Here is a 20202-nt window from a genome sequence, read left to right as displayed (position 1 = left end):
TGAAAATATTTATTTGTAGTTACATCTTAATATATATAACTTTGGCACTAACATATAAATATAGTAAATATTTAAATAGTACTTATTATATTTCATATATTTTCCACACATATAAAACATAATTATGACAAGGTATTATATCACAAGTATGTCAGTTTGTCTCATCGGAACACAGTCTCATCGGAATATAATTCCTCATATAATGAAAAAACTTAATTATCCATAGTTGACTGCATATATAACATTTCTTATAAATATATTTTATTTAAACTTAGACTAACGTATATACTTTTGTTATATCGATTGGAATACAAATGGGAAACTATAAGTCTTATAAACTTTGTGACAAAATTACAAAAATGTATGAAAATGAAAATATATATACTGTATATATATTTTTCTAACAATACGTTCATTAAAATAAATAAAGCTACTAATTGCACCTTATTTTGTAACTTAAAAACAAAAAGTTTTTTTAAATTTTTGGTTATGACGTTATATCAATGAAGTACCAACAAGCAGTCACGTAGTAGATTATGTCTCGACCGTGTTGTGTGCATCAGGCTCGTCATCAGGTAATATCTTTTTATTTTCCCGACCATATCGCAGCTTGCTAAGACGGAACCATTCGCTTGCTGTAGTCTCGAAGTCGCATTCGTCAATACCCTTGGCTCTTAACACACCTAATAAAATAATAAATAGTATAGTTAATATTACAAATAAAATTCTTACCAATTTAGACAAAGAATAAAAATATGCAACTGGTTAAAATAGCTCACTTTTTAAGATGCAGATACATTTCAAATCGCACATGCGATAATTATTCCTGCGACCATACCAAGAACAGGCTATGCCAAAATTATTTGTAAACAAACGGCTCATACACCGTTGCACTATATTTTTGGTGCTTTTCCTCCGATTTTTTTCATAAATTCGACCTTAAAAGCGTATAATTTAATTAAACCATAAATACATTTAATTATACGTAATTAGATAAATAATAAATTAAATGTATGTCAACAAGTTAATTAACGCCGAATGCTACATATTTAAATATATCCTAGTGAAAACAGTATATAATATTATTTATATTATTTATATTTAAAAATTAACTTACAAAATTCGATCTTGTTTCAGCAGTTTCCATGCTTTCCTCAAATTTTTTAAGGTTCTGTATGGAATTAATCGGAAGTATGTCATCGAATATAGGCTCATTTTCCACATTAATATTGCCTCTTTCTAAAGCATTCAGTCTTTTGTCGATGCTTCTTACGTACTCTAACGTCTCTACACAAATATTAACCAGTTTCTCTGAACAAAATAAATAATACAAATATAAATTTGCTATTACCATATTGCTCTTGATCAAGACGCACAAGGCATTTTCCAGCAAGAGACACAGATGACACAGTGTACAGAGAATCATTTCACCTTGTTTAATGACAGATAACAAAGATGAAAAGACTCACTATGTTACACTGTATCAACTGTTTCTTGCTGAAAAAGCCCAGAGTAAGTTAAAACGTTAAATACTTAAACTTGTATATAATAACATAATAAAGGTAAAACAAGATTCTTAATAGTTTAAAAAAAATAATTTTGGATTCTTACTTTTTTTATTATTTGTTCAGGTTCAACTTCATTAGAATCCGATTCATTAGAATCATCAAGCTGAAGTGAATTTGTGGTGGATCAACTATTTGTCTTTGTGATTTACGAGACAGTGAACGGTTTGGTGTAAAGTTTTCTTTGGCGGCAGTTGGTGAGACTTTTTCATATGAAGATTGCTTTTTATTTGAGAATTGTTTATCACACAAAGATTCTTTTCCGGATGAATCCCGATTTTTATCTATTTTAACTTCTTGTGTGGAGCGTGAACTTTTTTTAGTGGATCAACTATTTGTCTTTGTGATTTACCAGACAGTGAACGGTTTGGTGTAAAGTTTTCTTTAGCGGCAGTTGGTGAGACTTTTTCATATGAGGATTGCTTTTCATGCGAGAATTGTTTATCACACAAAGATTCTTTTCCGGATGAATCCCGATTTTTATTTATTTTTAATTTTCATGTGGAGTCTTAGATAATTGCGGAGGTAAATCTATAAAATGTGATAAAAGTTAGTAGAATGTGAACAGTGTGTTTCACACTAAATCGTTGATACAATATTCAAATAAATATAAAAATTTTATTTTTAAAGGAGAACTTTCGAAGACACCTTATTAAATTTCGAAGATTCGAAGTTAACTTCGAAGCTTCGAATTATTTCGAAGTTCGAATATTGATACTTTCAAAGCAAATCACCAGCTCTAATTTCTAATACAATAGAAACAAAATATAATTTTGTAAAATTAAATTACCCGAATCGTCATCCGTATTGTCATCGGAAGCATCATATGTATCATGAAAGTGTTTTTCGTGTACAATTCTTTTCCCGCGCCCTCTGATTTCATCACAGGAAGTTGCATAATTACTATCTTCTGCTTTTTTCCGTGCCTTTTCTAAAGTCTCTGTAAATATAAAATTCTGTATTAATATTGCATAATTTATATTTAAAATAATTGCCACTATAATATTAAACATACTTACCACAGTAACATTCTACTTTAACATCAAAAAGTAACCAATCAGCCTCTGGTGGACTGTTTTTTTTTATAAAGAAGGTAGCATTCTTAGTTGTTGGCCATCTACATTGAGTACAATCTTTTGTAAGCCACGAAGTCGGAATTTCCGAGTACGTCCCTTCTTTGGGAAATTGTACAACCGCATACGGAAAGCTCATTTCGTCTCACAGTGTGATATCTTCAGTACAATCATATATGTATATATATTTATATAATAATAACACAAAGAGTATAAATAGTACAATAAGAAATACATTATATTAATGTAATCAACACACATAGACGTACGTTTTATTTGCTATCGTTATAGATTTAATGCAATAAGCTAATAACTATACTTGAATTATCATCAGAAGACATAACATTATCTGCTTTTAAACATTTACGTGAAATTTCGTCAGCTGTAACAATTGCATATGGCAAATCTGCTTGACTACCAGATAACTCATAAATTCCTACCAGCGTTGAATCACATGGAGAAATAAAAAATGGTTTAATAGAGAGATGTTGCTTTACTCTAAAGTATAGAATATTATTTTGTAAATAAATATTATTTACTGTAGCAATTGTACCGTTTGTCAGAATACAACAGTTATTGCAATTTTTGGACGATAAGATAAATCCATCAAATTCTACCCTATTCACTCTCGTCTTATTTTTATTATAATGAATTATTGGATAATCTTTTGGAGGATTTGAAAAACTTTTTTCAATGTTTCTCTTTTCTATATTTCTATTAGCTATTTGTTCTAGAGGTTTGCTACTAACTTTTAACGATTTTTTTATTGTATACAAGTAGTTTTCAAATTTAAAAGCAGAATAAGAATCGATTGTTCCAAACCGTTTAACATCCTCACATATATGTAGTAAATTGTGCACATTGTGTGATAAATATTGATCTCCGTAATACTCGCGGAATTTTCTAACAAAATATTCAAAAAGAGATTGCGCGTAATCAAGCAAATGCTTATATTGTTTATCCGATACAATTCTTACAGCAACGCATAGACAGGTTAAGTGTATGTACAGCTTGGTAGATAGCACATTTTTTGTTATAATTATTCCTGTATACAGTACAAAAAGTTTATATTCTGTCGCTTTCCACCGATCTAGATCCAGCAAATGCCTTGGACGACGTGCAAATTCTATGGGTATAAACATTTTTAATTTGCTGTTACGTTTTTGAGCTTTATCTAATAAAACGGCAGTCAATCGTATATTTATTGCACCTTTAATCCAAATTCGAAGTATTGTTTTACCTACACCAAGAAAAATAAGATGCATACAGTCTAAGGGAACGCCTGAAACCATTCCAATGTCTAAAGTCTCTATAATGGTTGGTCGAGTTAAATATTTTTCAGCGTGATGTTCCTCATGCTGTCTACTTCGAAATGACTGATCCGTTCTCAAGGTTGAATTTTGTTCTAAAAATACGACTTTATTGTGGATAAATTCACCTTCTTGTATACACTTAGTGCAGCTAAAATAACCTGTGTGACCTTTAATACCACAAATTAATGACTTTGCTGGAGCATCACATATTATAGCATTTAATTTAATACGAATAATCACTTCATTAATATTCAAACCGGTATCAAGAATGGGTTTTGCTTCTTCTACAAATGGTTTTAGAAAAACATCGACATCTTTTGGTTTCGTATTACCATGATAAATGCCTATAATGAATGGTTTAGTATAAAAATCTGCAACTATAGCACCTAAGATCGGCCAAAATTGACTACTTGAACTTTTCGATATAGGTAAACCATCGATATTAATATTACTTTCAGCTCCGCTGGATACAATGTTTGGAAATATATTTTAATCGAATGTCTCAAACCTTCTGCTAGTCCAAAGTGAATATATTTTCCGTCATTCATTTTTATTATTTGTGAAAATGTATTACGTGGTGTTTTCATTAATGTCCTACAATCAACTGGAACGCTTAAATTTCTTTTTAATAAAATTTTTAATATACCATTTACGGCACTCTGACTAATATTGTGTTCAGCTACCCAAAATCTTAAATCATCTTCTATAGAATTGTCAATATTTAAAGTGTCTTCTAATGATAAACTATCACTATTCGTAGAATCTGATTCATCTTCATTAAAAGTGTCTTCTGATAATAAACTGTGTAAATCATTATTCGTAGAATCTGATTCATCTTCATTAAAATTGGAACTTATATCCAAATTACAATTATTAATACTTGCATTGTCAATATCTAAATTACAGTTATTAATATTTGTACTATCTCTTTCCTCTGTACGGTTTTTTTTCATATTTTGGACGTTACTATTGTGCAATATAATTCTTCGTTTTTGACGTTGAAATAAATCAGAGAAATCTTTACGTGACATAATTATTCATAAACCTAACTATTTTTGAAACAATGAGCAGAATATATATATATATATATATATATATATATATTATATTATTTATATATATATATGACGTACTTATCAATATTTTACAGAAGCACACTCTGAAATATATTATTTATGCCCATTACATACAAATTACAACATCAAACAATATACAAAAAACAAATCAATTCACAACTAATTTTATAATAAAAAGATACATTTCAGTGAACTTGGAAAACTAATTGACATGATTTTTTACTATATAGCAGCACACATATAGTACGAATAAGTACATTTGCAACATCTAATCTCCGTGAAATTACAAGTTGTAAAACACGTTACAAAATATATTTAGGAAACATATGTAAAGATGATTTAGAAAGTGTCCAGTATAATATAGTGTAAAATATTAATAATACATTAATACTAATTTAAAAAATATAGACAAATTTAATGTAAATATTAATTAATTAATAAAATTTTAAACCGCAATGGTATTTAGGGGTAAAACGAGTTGTTCTTTCCGAAAATGTAGTCGGTGATGGGGTACGTGGAATGTACAGAGACAAAAAGAGATATAAAAGTTGAAAGTAGAAGTAAAAAAAGTAAATACCCTACCTTTTTACTGAGAAGTATTCAATTATTAAATATGATTTCATCCACCTTTTTAAATAGAGAATAAATCGATATTCCAACAGGTTAGGTAATGTATATTTCTCTGTGAGGGATATGCCACAACCACGAGACACGGGTCGTGCGTATACGATCGTGGCCACAACTAAAATCAATAATCAAAAACAAGATATGAAAGGCATTGAGATATTTAAACGATATCGATAAAGAATCTATATAAATTTACTTACCTGCAAGAATTTTCAACTGCGAATAATTTTCTCTGCACCTTGATGTGCCTGATATTGACAAATGCGCACACTACAACACGAGCGATTACCGAAATTAAACGACACGAGCGATTAACGACCTAACCAAATGACACACAAGGTATGCAACACGAGCGGGCAGCGGGCATTGCGGACAAAGACTGCCATGCCGGTATCGGTCTATCGGTAGCAGTGCGCTTCTTCCTGCGCAAAGCGCCACGGCGCCTATCCTTAACTCAAGCGACCAATAACAGGCCGCGACGCGCAGCCGTCGCGCTCACTCGTCACTCGTCACCCGGGTATACTCCCTTCTCCTTCTAAGGCTGCGGTCCACTTGACGCTACAAATTCTTTGGAGCGTCCTTCTTCTCTTTCTTTCTTCATTGAAAGAAAAGAGAAGAGGAATGCTTCGAAGCATTTGTAGCGTCAAGTGGACCGCAGCCTAACTCGCTGAGATAGCTTAGCCATTACTGGGTGCTTTCCAGCAACGGAACACAGTCATACACAGTGCGACACAGTGTTACACAGTGTTGACTTGTAGCTGAAACGCTGTTTAGCTTTTTTATTTCACCGCCAGAATGGAGGGCAGTCACTTTACATAACCTAATCTAACTTGTCACTAGATTTTTTACCTAAGACACTTGACTTCTCTTCACCCCCGAAGATATAACCTACAAAAACCCGTTTCGCGCGGTGATCAACGAGCGTGATAATAATCAGTTGGTGAAACTGTTGTTAAAGCATAGTGCCTAAGTGGCAGTGCAAGATGTAAACGGTAAAACGCCGTTACATTTAGCAGCTGCTTGTGGCAGGTAAGAAGTTACGTTCGTACAGAATTTTTTGCCCTAGTATAGAGCTGTTCTACATCGCGAGTCTGTTTGTAGATTGTATGCTTTAGCCGCTCTCGTTAAAGCCGATCCGACTGCGGCGACTTTGAAGGACGATCAAGGCTGCACGGTGCTCCATTGGGCTTGTTACAACGGCAACTCGAATTGCGTGAAGTATCTTTTGAATCATAACGTGTTCGATTCTTTGGAAGGCATGTAGTTTCTTACACTTCAAAAATGATTATCCAACAATGCGTTACGTATGTCAAGCTGATTTTTTTTCTTAATTATTTCCAGGTAATCCTTTTTCTGTCGTACATTGCGCCATATATCAGGGATTCGCGCACTGCCTAGAGTTACTGATCAACAAGTTCGGCGGACAGGCGGTTGCTGCTCCGAGGGATTCGTCGTGTGGTTTATTACCACTGCATGTCGCGGCGAGTGCGGAATCCGTCGAGTGCGCGCGATTAATTCTAAACTCCGTCGGGCCGGAACTAGCCGGCCTCGAGACAACCGATTATTTCGGACGGACGCCGCTTCTTTGCGCGGCCGTCAACGGACAATGCAACGCTATTGGTAACTTGATCGCCCTGTAATGAAGTTACACACTTACGTGATATTCTCGTATTAATGAGACGCATTCCGTCAACAGAATTACTGCTCGAATGGAAAGCCAACGTGCGCGCTGTTGACTCCAATAAAAATACGGCGCTGCACCTAGTCAGAGACGTCATTCCGCCGCGGCGTCATTATTCTTAAATTGGATCGAGTCGCTCGGCAACTCCGATACCGGCGACAAGAACACATCGCAATCGCAACGTGTTTCCGTCATTAATATGATCAAACGGGTTTTCTAAATGCCAGAAAATACTATCGCTGTAAAAGTTAGTATTTTTTAACATCTTATGAATTATTAACTTATTTATCAGATATAGAAGAGACTGATATATAAAAAATTGATCAAATTATGTAAATTAAGAAATAAAATGAAATAAATTTGTACTGTAATACACTGTTTTGAGAATGTAAATAATTAAGTATAGTATATGTTTGCAGTTTTACCTTATTAACAAAATTAATTAGTTTTATTAATAAATTAAATAATTTATAGATGAATATGAAAGAAAAAGTAGCAATCAGTCTTCTAATGGAGAGTACAGCCAACACCAGTACAAGTACAGAGGACTCAAGTACCAGTGATATAGACTGGAACAATACTAGTCTTTCAGCCAGTAATATATCTTCAAGCAGTGAAGAAAACGATAATTTTTTATTGATATTTCCTCTAATGAAATATTTATTGAGTGGACATAAGAGAAATCGAGTTGAACATTATCTTGATATTGTGGATAGCTGGACAGACTTAGAATTTAAGGAGCACTTACGAATCAAGCGTATCACAGCAATTCGATTAATAGGTAATGTTCAGCATTTAAAAAAATGATATAATCTTTGTGTTTGACCATTTTATAATTATTTTAGAATTTTTGAAACCTATAGTTCTTTACATATTCCAGATGAATTGCATGAAAGTGGATCTATACCTTCACATTCGTTTGGAGTGAAACCAATTGGAGCAAAACTCAGTTTTGTTATATTTTTGTGGCACTTGGCGAATACAGAACCTCTACGAACTATATCAGATAGATTTGATGTTTCAATTTCTTCAGTCTTTCGTGTAATTCGCCGAGTAACAGCTTGGATCTTAACAAAATTAGATAACGTTATCAAATGGCCCGAAGGACATGTCGCATATGTTTCTCATCAGTTTTATTCCAAAAGAGGCATTCCAAATGTAATAGGAGCTATTGACTGCACTCACATTAGGATAGAAAAACCTAATGTAGAGAATGCAAGAGATTATTGTAACCGGAAAAAATACTTCTCTGTAAACCTACAAGCAGTCGTAGATGCGGATATGAAATTTACTAACATATACTGTGGTCAGCCCGGTTCTCTCCATGATGCAAGAGTTCTGAGAAAATCTGCATTGTACAATTCAGCTAATGAACATAGAGAAATTATGTTTCCAGATAAAAAATTTATAATCGGGGATTCTGCATATCCATCATTACAGTGGCTTGTTCCTCCTTTCCGTGATAATGGTCATCTTACTCCTTTTCAGACCGAATTTAATTTCATACATTCTTCAACGCGTATGGTTGTAGAAAGAGCATTTGGTTATTTGAAAGGACGTTTCCGACGAATTAAATTTTTTTCGGAATATCGCGACATGCCATTCATTGCAAATACTATTGTAGCTGCATGTATCTTACACAATTTATGTATAAATTGTAATGATGACAATTTTAATTATGATAATGTTGAAATTGAGGAACCGAATGATAATATTGATGTAAATAATGATCATAACGAAAATAATTGCCGATTTCAAGAAGATCGAAGGATGCAATTATTCAGGGAAATATTTGGCCAGGAATAAACAATGTATTGTTATGTATAAGTTGTAAATAAAAGTATTTAGCTATAACAGCTTGAATATGAACATCATATTTTATTATAAAAGTATCACAAATGTATGCTATCATCCAATAGCATGAACATATTTCTTACTAATGAACACAAATAGTGAATATTATAATTATTTAATCACATAATAATTGCAAAACGTAGGAAAAAAAATAATAGAACAAGTTTGAAATATTAATAATAATTAATCTGATGACTATACTATATATATATACTAATAGTAAATAAAATTAGAGAAACTAGTTTCGTAAAAATGCAGTTATTAATTATTATAATTATAAGTAGTTGTAGATTATCGAATACTGACCTTTAATAAAAATGCACTTTATAATTTAAATAATTAAGAGTAAATAATAGCAATCTACCCGTTGGAATCATCACAGATGATTTTTGTATTCATTTTTTTAATTAATAATATTTTAATAATTACATTTAATTGCAGTACGTATTATAAATTTCTGATGTTACGTGCTAAATGACATCCTAATTGCAACTAAATTATAAGGTATTTGTACTGAATTGAAAAAACAAAAAAATAAAGACTTAGTACAATATTTTGGTAAAAAATAAACTCTAGAATATGTAGAACATTTAATCAAAACTTTGTCGTAAATGTAATAATAATTGAAGATAAATGATCATATCTCGGGGTTTATGGATATACATAAATTTCTGTGTTCCATATTATTTGCATATATATATATATATATATATATATTCGGTCCTTTTCAATTATCTATTCATAATAATAGACAAAAACAATGACCGATTTATCTTCAATTATAGATATACACTAGTGCCAAAACATTAATAATCATCTACTTTTTAACTATCAGAATCATCGGAGATGTTTTTTATATTTGCTTGATTTAATAATTTTTTCAATAATTTGCATTTTGTTTTTTCTATCTTTATTATTTCAGCGTGCTTATTTTCCTTATCCTTCAATCTTTTTTCTGATAACTCCCTTTTCTGATCTATCTGTTTTCTTTTTAAACTTACCATTTGTTTCTTTAGCGTTAAGTTTTCAGTCATTCTGTTTTCAGATTTTTCATGCTTCTTCTCACGTGCAGTATCTCTTATTTCTTTGTTTTCTATAAATTTAAGCCACTGTTTCTCAATGTCCAATTTTCTGTTTGCCAAGTTCGAACTTGTTCCATGTGGGAGACGAGCTGCTGCTTTTGTATTTTTATTATTCATCAATATCGAGGCAACTGAATCTGTAGAAGAAGAAGAGGCGATGGGACTTGTAGGAAGAGATATAACCGCAGCCGACGGTGACGATTTGGAAGCACAATTTACAACATCTTTTTGGCCGGATAATGCAGACTTAGAGACTTTTTTTGGTATTATTTGACTCGATACGGTGTGGGCAGCAATAGCATCTTTATTTTTGCCAAGTATTTCGTCCAATTGATTGTACCATTTAAATTCAATTTTGCCTCTGCCTGATTTGTTGTTGTTATCACAACATTCTTTGTATTTTTTTTGTAAGATGTTTATTTTCCATCTGACTTGATCACTGGACATCTGTAGAAAATAATTTTTTGAATTAAAAGCATGTAACATAATAATATGGTGTTGTACACACACACACACACACACACACACACACACACGCACGCACGCACGCACGCACGCACGCACGCGCACACGCACACATTAATACTCAAAGTCCAGCTTCATATACATATATGTATATAAAGCTGGACTTTGAACATTGTCTCATGGTTGAACGTCCAAAGCCGAAAATCTTTTTCTTTAAAGACAGTATACAAAATTATTTAACTTTGTTTATAAAAAGTATACTGTCTCTTATCATACCTCGATTTCGAAATCTTTTAGGCCATCTGATATTGCTGTCCAAATTTTGGTTTTCTTCTTCGGATGATCTAACATATGCATATTAGCTTCATAGAGGCTGAGAAGAGCCATTGTTGCATTATCAGTCCATACAGCACCTATAAAATATAAAAATAGCACATTTAAAATTAATATGGAAAAATAATTTCATTCAAAAATGTATATTTATAACTTACTTTGTTTAGCAGATTTCTCACTACTACTTGCAGTAGTGCATACGGATTCTTGACAGTTACTGAGTGCTGTAAGAATAAATTATAAAATATATAAATTGTATTTCTTAAAAATTCTATGCATAGGATAAATCATACATATTGCATGTATTAGATATTTTATATAAGATTCTATTTCAGTTCTAATTTATAAAATAGTTTGAAATTAGATTAGGAAATAGCTTATATATTTAATAAGTTGTATCTACTATTAAATAAACTTACGTTCATCATTGACATCCAGATTGTCGTTTGACTCGTATGTAAATAAAACGTTGTTATTTTCCATAAATATATCTTTGTTTTTTAAGCATTTGTGCATGGATGCTTCCTCTAATAATAGGATATCTGCATTGCAATGTTTGCATGTAAATCCTAGTGTAATTTGGAAATGTATAATCATTAATTATTAAAATTACTAATTTTTAATAAAATACAATATTTATATGTATTGTACAATTGTAGAAATGTTAACATTTTAAAAATATTAAATGACTGAAAGCTGTGGTACAATAATTTTCATCAATACGTCAGTAAAGTATTATATTGTATGCAACATTTGTCTTTGTAACAAATAATAAAATAATATAAAAATAAGTATGTACTAAATACCTTCCATGGTTCAGAAACTTCTACAGTAGAATATTTTTCACCTTTTGTACGTGTCACACTATTTGGAATATAACCTTAAAGTTTTCTTATCGGACCATAGAAACTACAAAAATAAATGGTACCACATGTAAAAATGTCGGTAATGTTGGTATCCATGAAGTGACACAAAACGACGGCACAGTCAAACTCAGCATTTTAGCTGTGTACGATTGTGTCGACTTGTGTCGTAGTTGGAAAGCACTGGGTCGAACACTGTGTTACACAGTGTCGCCTGTGTACCTTGCTGGAAAGCACCCCACATATATTCCGATATAGATATATTATATATTATGAAATTTGTTTCTATCTGCATATCTTCTCAGTATAGTCTAGTCATTTTATGCACATATCCATTTCGCATAATGGAAGAAAGAACGAAAAAGAAAATCTTTTTTATATTACATTACTTTACGTGTATACATATTATATATCAGTAACATAACATTTCTCATATTGCTGACAGTTAACGGTTGTCAGATTTATGTTATGTATTTCGAGTTACGTGTGTGTTATATTACATTTTTAAATAACTCTTATGAGTTATATACGTAATAAAGAAATATAACTTTGTTTGTCTAAAGTGCTCTCAAAGTTATGTAATACTTACATCTCATCTACATAACTATGAAATATAACATTGTTCTTTCCATGTGCTCCCTAAGTTACATAACAGTTACATATTGGTTTGCTGGGTGGCCGACACGTTTGAGATATTCATAAGGTTAGGTATTGCACGCGGTAGGTAAAAGTACATACTTTAAGATAATATAAAGGTCTATTCTGAAAAAACATAAGCTTCATGTCCAGTACGTTGAATGTTAGACAATAAAATTTTACTTACGGTCGCAAAAAACTTTCAAGTTGATTTTACGTCAACACGGCTGGAGCAATCTCAACACTGTAAACACACCAAAGATGAGCATACACTAACACGTTTTGGGAATGACGGGTGCTGCCCTCTGGTTATTAGTTTTTTAAATAAAGCCGATGTGACAACGTGCCCCGTGTGACAACGTGCCCCGGTCTACCCTACATATTAAATAAAACTTGATTTGGTAAGTATGAAGTAAATAACAATATAATAGTTTTATTAAATGTTTATTTAGCAATTATGTTTTCATGTATGTATAAGAAACGTAGCATATTCACATATTCACTTTGTATGTGTGTGTTCTTATGTGTATGGTCAGAGGTACGAATATATAATACTGACGGGTTATATTACTGCTTAAAAATACGGCTTAAAAATAATTATGTTACTGTCTCGGTCTTCTGCCTCGTCTACCCCAATGGTGGTTAGCTGACGACATCTTTCTTCTTGTCGTCGTATCCCCGCGGCTCTACCTCTTGGTCTTCGAACTGTAAATATGCTCATGTACCATAGCGTTTGGTCCAAAGCGTTTGGTCTGCACTATGCGATCGTGTTCTTCTCTATTATTGACAATGCGATCAAGTGCGATTTTTTGCGAATTTTATTACAAACGTTCTTCATTACATTAACATAACAAAGTCTATACTTTCAAGGTACATGATGATCGTTTTAAAATGGTGTCTACCTGTGAGATCTTTAAGGATTATGCGCAGTGTTCAAGCACCCGCACGGAGCACATTAAGCTAAATTAGTCTTCGTTATTTTATTTTTATCTTGCAAATTGTCTTCATTTGTTCTCTCTCTCGCGAGCTTACCGATTATTAATATCGAGTCGCCGCAAGCGCTTGGACACTTCGATAAGATTAAAGCGATCACAGACAGAGGCATTCCGGTAAACGAAACGCCGCGAACACCCCAATAGATACAGAGGCTAATACTTCTTTTCTTTTTTTTTTAAGGATTTCTAATGATATCCGTACCGCACGTAGGGCGTTCTCGTCGTTGCGAAACCGTTTCACGACTCGGAGGCTGCAAATGTAGCGAGTCGAGTTTGTAACGCAAGCTCCGTGTCCCAATTCGTTCTAGATGCGCTCCTCTCTACTTTATGTAATACATTACTCGCGTAAAGTATCGCGCAATTGTAATTGTACGTTATAATATGTAGTACAAATAGAGAATATACCGCGCGCGCGTGATGTAAAATTGTAAGAGTAGACCTAAAAGGTAGTAAAATCGTAAAACGTAAATATCGTAGAAAAGTTTCGCGAAAAAGCAAAGGCTCGTTCCAAAACAATAGCGGAAGGCTTATATGAAATAGAATAAGAAAGCATTTATACTTCTAGTAGACCGTCGTGTTATAGTTCTGAAGGCACTGTTCAAAAGTTTATTACATTTCTTGGAATAACGGATCTTCGCAAAACACCTCTTCGAATGGTGCGACAAGGAGAGTCGTTATAAACATCGACATGACCATTGCACACGCCTCCTTCGGTCTATATCACAAAATTCAAAATAGAGTAGTCTCAACTTGACAGCCTGTGCCACAATGCCAATGCCATATTTGTCGGGTCTGTGATCGGTTAGGAATTATCGTGAGCTAGCAAAAATCGATGGTCAGAATTCAGGCTTATGATACGCAATGGCCGGTGCATTTCCATTAATTATGTCATATCAATATCGTATCATTATATTACACAAACGCTTATTAATTTAGAGGCACATTGCTAAGGGTCTCGGTTTTTTTTCTTTTCAAGTTGCTCCCTACATTAATGAACTTATGACAATTAGTTAATTACGATTATTCAATACGACAGCGATTTGGCATATATGTATATATATATATATATATATATATATAAAAGAGAGAAGTGTGTGTGACGAACGAACGGTGGATATCTTTCTTGAAAAGAACATTAATGTGTGTCAAGGTAGTTTAACCTTTAGAGGCCGGGGGTGGTCGAAATATCGACCACCCAAAAAACACAATCTATTTGATGTTTTCGGGCAAAATTTGTGTGTTGAATAAGGGAAAAATAGTAAAAAAAAAAAAAAAACTCTTCAAGTCCTTTTCCCGGCCTCTAAAGGTTAAAGACAATATTTGAGCTCGGAATTTCTTAAAATTAAGCGTAAAAAAATGTCATGTGCATAAAAATAATAAGACAACTCTCTACAGATGCTATAACGATCCCGCTATCGGATTTCCTTACCTAAGCAGGAAAACTTTGGCTACTGCTACACGCTATTTGTACTTCGGCGAAAAAGAGCCGAATTTACGATTCTTGCTAAGAACACCGATTGCGCATTTAGAAGAAAAAAGAACGGTACGCAGCACACACAGTACCTAAACCAGCAACAGATCATTTATATGTTCAGGAAGACCTTAACAGTACTATATATGCTCACGCTTTAATAAATCTGAATTCTACGCACAACGATTGTAATGTCAGAGAAGCATTTACTGTACTCAGAGAGTGTACTTTTTGCCGGAATGTTTAAACGTGATATTTCTTTTCTTTTTATATTCACACACAGCACTGGACTATTTGCGTTATTCGCGCTCATAAATTATTTAAAAGCTCTTAGTCTTTTGAACATTAAAGTCCAGAATGCTGCTCTGAGATATGAATGCTCTACAGAATGTACATAGTAGACAGCAAAAGCGTCTATACCACAGAATGTTCACATTTGCTCTGATGCAAAATATCGTTTTCTTTTTTTTTCTCGAGCTACAAAAATCAGGCTGATGCAATGGCAGATACTATGTAGATATATAAAAGTTAGCTTTACAACATGTAATTAACTTTACAACATGTAAAACCTGATAAAGTTCTTAAAAAATCTAAAGAACATTCCCTGAATAAGATCAATCACACGACAATTCAGTCCTCTCTAAGTATCGTACTTTGATCGTAGAACGCATCAAATAATTTCTTTTAAGGGAATCAAAATTTTCTAAAGTAATATGTATATAATCAGTGATATATTCTCATGAATGTGTGGGTCCGTCATGGTACCAGCCTGGATCCGGCCAATCAAATCATGTGATTCCGTAGAGTCTAGACACAGACATTTCTCTTCCGCATCCGTACAGATGAGCCACTAAGATAGATCACAAAAAGTACGGAGTGGGCATTAGAGGTGGGATTACTCTCTCGGAATCAGGCACTGCCTGGAACAGCACTGGTGATCTCTGATCCACTGTCGTGAACTGCATGATACTAGCTGTTACCACATCGATAACAATAATTTGGGACCGACCACACTGTGACGAGTTTGTCATTAATCATGTACCTATAACCTGCATGATAAAAATATGCGTCATCAATACATACTTCCGAGATATTTAAAAAAATCTGCGACAGAAATATTTGAGCAAAGACATACCTTCCTGAACTAATTGGTGCGCCCTACAGATGAGTTTAAGATCATTCACTTCCATGAACATGTAAGTCACTTTGCTGCCAAACAGCCAGCCTGCACCACGCGGACTTACTGTCCATGTTTCTACATCTTCTGGATCGGACCAGACCAAATCACAGAAAGCACCTGTAATATGGCAATTAAGCAACGATATTTTATTATTATTGTACAATAACAGTAAATATCCAGTCATGTAACTTTTATTATTATGTAACTTTTGCAATGACATATCACTTTATACAATTAATACCTTTGTGTGGAATCTCTTGATTTCTTTCAATCGTTCTAATTTGATCTAGTGTTCTAATAGCTGGAGACAATCCACCGTGTACACAAAGAACCTGTTCATCAATTAACTAAAACAGAATTTTATTCGAGCGTAATCAAAAGTGGAGTTATACCCTACAACAGTACTTCCACGCATTAGCATTGCCGTACTTGTTTTGGCATTCATCTAGAACAGAAAATGAAGAGACCAATGAAATCAAAGCTTTATTATACACAAATGTAAAAAAAGCCCAGAAAAGAAAGTATCGTTGCGCACTTACCGTAAAATCCAAATAAACGTGCGTGATTTGTCTAGTTTCGTGATTACCGCGTAGTAACGTTATCCTGTCGGACATTTAGCTTTAAATGTGAGCAGACGAGTAAACGTTTCTAAGCTATAGTAGCCTCGATCGACAAAATCTCCCAGGAATATGTAATTTGTATCTGGCACGGGGCCACCGTTACGAAACAGTTCCTCTAAATCATAGAACTGTAACAGCACAAAAACATGAACAATCTGATGTATATTAATATCACGATTGTGTACAAATAACTATACAGCTACAGAATATTAAAATCGAAAAGTTGTGAGGCAATAGATAATGGAAGACTAATATTGTTGCGACGCTAATTCGGAAGATTAAAATCCGCTAAAACTTTACGTCGATCCCGGTGAGCAAGGATGCTCCGACTTTGAGGTTAGTACAACATTCATCGCACGATACTGTTATAATTGCAAATCGGAAACGTACCTCGAGTCCAGCTCTTCTGCGATCAACGAAGTCGGGATCGAACGTGTCAGTCGTCACTTTCTGCCAAGCGTAGAGAACCTTCTTTTCCGGCAGCGGTGGTAACACGATGTAGGGATACGAAATCTCCAGATAAGCACGAAGCAATTCAAATTCAGTATATCGCCGGCACGATTACGGTGTTACTACCGTTTCGCGTACGCGCGTTGTCGCACCTTACCTCGCGACAGCGTGCAGCTCGTGCAAACGTTAACGCACGGCCGCAATCGCGCGGCAGAAACGCCTCGTGTGAACAGGCTCCTTGACTCCTTGATCTCAGTATCAGCTCTCTGCTGTCAATATATATAAAGAGTCACACGGTCGGTCTCGCTCCGACACTACCGTATCTCTCGATAGGTTAAGTGAACTGACTGTGACGTAACAGCACGCTGAACGCACTAACTATCTGCACTGCGCGTAGTACATCTGCACTGCGCGCAGTACAAACACGTATATGAACGCACTATATCTGCACTGCGCGAAAGCGCCGCCAGTGGCGAAAAAGTGAAAGGGACATTTTCTCTGATCACGTGATCAAGATATCGCGGCGCTAGGAGGAGTATCTTAAATAAAATTTTTCACATTTGGACTTTGCGTCGCAATATCTCCGCTCGTAGGGCACGTAGCGGAATATTATAAGAGAAACCCCCCCCCTATTTCGACCCCAAGCTGTCGATCAAGCCTACTTAGAACTTGATCCGTTCACTCGTTTATCGAGATCTCAACATCTCGAGTACTCGCAACCCGTCGCGTCGCGTAAAAGAGTCACGGTCGGTCTCGCTCCGCGTGTACTTGGCGCGAGACACTACCGTGTCTCTTGATATTGTATTTACTAATAAAAAAATAAATCAGTACAATAAAGAATATTGAGGCTTTCGTGACTTAACCCGTTTATATTAAATATACACTTTACGTTGATTTGTATACGATGACTTAACTCTGTCTCTTTATAATAATAGTATAGATATGAGTTTATTCAACAAATGTAAATTAATTATAAATTAATTTATTATAATATAGATAATAATTTGTTATTTAATTGATATTATAGAGAAGTAATAGGATATATTGACAGCATAGAGGCTCCTCGGTCTGTAGGTGATCAAAAACAATACAGATTTTTTAAATTTTACATCAATAACGGTAGTGGAAGAAGAATTCAAGTAGTTGCATGGAACGATGAGGTAGAGCGTATTGAACAACAGATAACAACTAATATTGTAAGTGTCCTTAATTTTTAAGATTAAAAATAAGTTTTTATTTATTAATTACTATTATAAACTAAAATTAAATTCTAGCTGATGTTTTTTAAACAATTAAATGATAAAAAATTTAATAATTTATTACATTTCTTTTTCCAAAAAGTTAATTTAACATTAAAAACAAAATATAAACTTAACAAAAACATGTAAACTTAACTTAACAGTTTACTTATAATTAGATTGTAGATTTAGACGGAGTACAAGCAAGAACACCTAAAGTAGCAATGTATAATAATGGAAATGTTCCATTTGAATTACACGTTAGAGGCAATACTGTTTTAACAATATTGGGAAAGTATAATCCTTCCAATATAGTTAATAATAATCCTCAAGAAATTGAATTTAAAGATATTTTAAATACTTCTGAACGTGTCAGTAAGTTCTATTGATGAATATTTCAAAGATACAATTAAACTATATGTATTATATATATCTACTTTTGTGTATTTATATACGTGTAAATATGCTTGCGTGTTAAACTTTCTTTAATCAATAACTCAAATATTTAATTGTTTTAATGTTTTCCAGTATTAAAGGGATTTCTAAAAAGTAATTTTGGCGCGATATATAATAATAAACTTAATAAAAAAATTGGTTGTGGAGCTATCACGGATGGAAATTATAAAATTGAAATACACATTTTAAATTTTGATTTAAACAAATATTTACAAAAAAAATTTAAAAGAGGAGATAAAATACAAGTTGTTGGAAATGTACAAAATACAGGTATTATTATTGTATAATAAGTCTGAGAGAGATTGTCTGATAATAGACTTATTAACTACTAAAATGATTGTAAAAAGATAGAAAACTCTTTTATTCAATCTAAGACTATTTACATAAAACAGATATTGCTACATTTATTATCGGACATCCTACGTTTGTCTTTAAGTCTTTTTTAAGTATTATTATTATTTTAATTTTTACAGCTGATCCTCCATATTTAATAGTAACATGTATTGAGGATATTAAAAAATTGGAAGGACGTATGTCTTTAGGACAATTGGTAAAGGGGATACAAACCCCTAAGAAAAGAAAACTGGATGATAATTTATTACAGCAGGTATAATTCTAAAAAATATTGATGTTTCTGTCTACTGGCTACTTATATCCTTGTTTTATTTGATGATATCAGAAGCGTGAAATTGCATGCCAAAAATTTTTACAGTATACGTTGAAATAAAAAGACATCCATAAAACATAATTGTAATTGATTTAGTACATTTGTAAAATACCGAACACTTTGGCTTTAATAATCACAAAATAGCCACAAAATTAACGTGACAATAACAATAATAACAATAAATAATAAATAATAATAATAAATAATAACAATATATAATAATAAATAATAATAATAAATAATAAATAATAAAGCATTTATATATTATTTTATTTTTCAGGGACAGAACAAGGCTGCATCTTCAACATCAAAATTTTTGAAAAAAAATAATTAATAAATTTATAATTTTTATTGTATTTATTAAGATGTTCAATGTTGTTAAATTGTTATTCTTAAAAATAAATTAAAAATAAATTAAGTAATTAAAGAGTTAAAAATTAATTGTTTATTAATTGTCTGCTGAACGTGCCTAAATAACTGCGTTTGAAAAGCGTGTTATTAGCTATTTGCTTGTTCTATTCTTATTTAAAGCCTTGTATCCACAATACTAGAAATTG

General features: G+C 32.9%; 2 protein-coding genes, 1 long non-coding RNA gene and 2 pseudogenes across 5 annotated transcripts; 2 read left to right on the top strand and 3 right to left on the bottom strand.

The window, feature by feature from the left end:
• Positions 1-282: 282 nt before the first annotated feature.
• Positions 283-4043, bottom strand: LOC139786981 (uncharacterized; annotated as a pseudogene).
• Positions 4044-6348: 2305 nt separating this feature from the next.
• On the top strand, positions 6349-8943 carry LOC139786979 (uncharacterized; annotated as a pseudogene).
• A 458-nt stretch (positions 8944-9401) lies between these two features.
• LOC139786978 (uncharacterized) lies at positions 9402-12835 on the bottom strand. 3 transcript variants are annotated; one of them, XM_071726077.1, is made up of 6 exons: positions 12522-12835; positions 11876-11978; positions 11489-11638; positions 11228-11293; positions 11013-11149; positions 9402-10718 (listed from the first exon to the last, which is right to left on the bottom strand). In XM_071726077.1, exons 2-6 carry the CDS (start codon positions 11880-11882, stop codon positions 10014-10016), a joined length of 1065 nt encoding a protein of 354 aa, XP_071582178.1. In that variant the 5' UTR covers positions 11883-11978; positions 12522-12835; the 3' UTR covers positions 9402-10013. The 3 variants fall into 3 exon arrangements, with proteins under 3 accessions (XP_071582178.1, XP_071582177.1, XP_071582176.1); XM_071726076.1 differs by lacking the exon at positions 12522-12835 and adding an exon at positions 12155-12183; XM_071726075.1 differs by lacking the exon at positions 12522-12835 and having other exon boundaries at positions 11876-12130.
• A 160-nt stretch (positions 12836-12995) lies between these two features.
• LOC139786980 (uncharacterized) lies at positions 12996-17452 on the bottom strand. Its single transcript, XR_011722494.1, has 5 exons — positions 17225-17452; positions 16754-16962; positions 16456-16659; positions 16170-16331; positions 12996-16083 (listed from the first exon to the last, which is right to left on the bottom strand). It is a non-coding gene; the product is annotated as an uncharacterized lncRNA (long non-coding RNA).
• An 874-nt stretch (positions 17453-18326) lies between these two features.
• LOC139786982 (uncharacterized) lies at positions 18327-19996 on the top strand. The gene is made up of 5 exons (XM_071726078.1): positions 18327-18480; positions 18702-18897; positions 19051-19248; positions 19452-19585; positions 19926-19996. Exons 2-5 carry the CDS (start codon positions 18747-18749, stop codon positions 19977-19979), a joined length of 537 nt encoding a protein of 178 aa, XP_071582179.1. The 5' UTR covers positions 18327-18480; positions 18702-18746; the 3' UTR covers positions 19980-19996.
• Positions 19997-20202: the final 206 nt, after the last annotated feature.

This window comes from Temnothorax nylanderi, unplaced genomic scaffold, assembly GCF_030848795.1.
Source record: "Temnothorax nylanderi isolate EJ_2023f unplaced genomic scaffold, tnyl_v1.0 TNYL_tig1224_pilon, whole genome shotgun sequence".
NCBI lineage: Eukaryota > Metazoa > Arthropoda > Insecta > Hymenoptera > Formicidae > Temnothorax > Temnothorax nylanderi.
The sequence above is the reverse complement of the archived record's forward strand: the minus strand, read 5'-3'. Positions and strand labels throughout refer to the sequence as shown.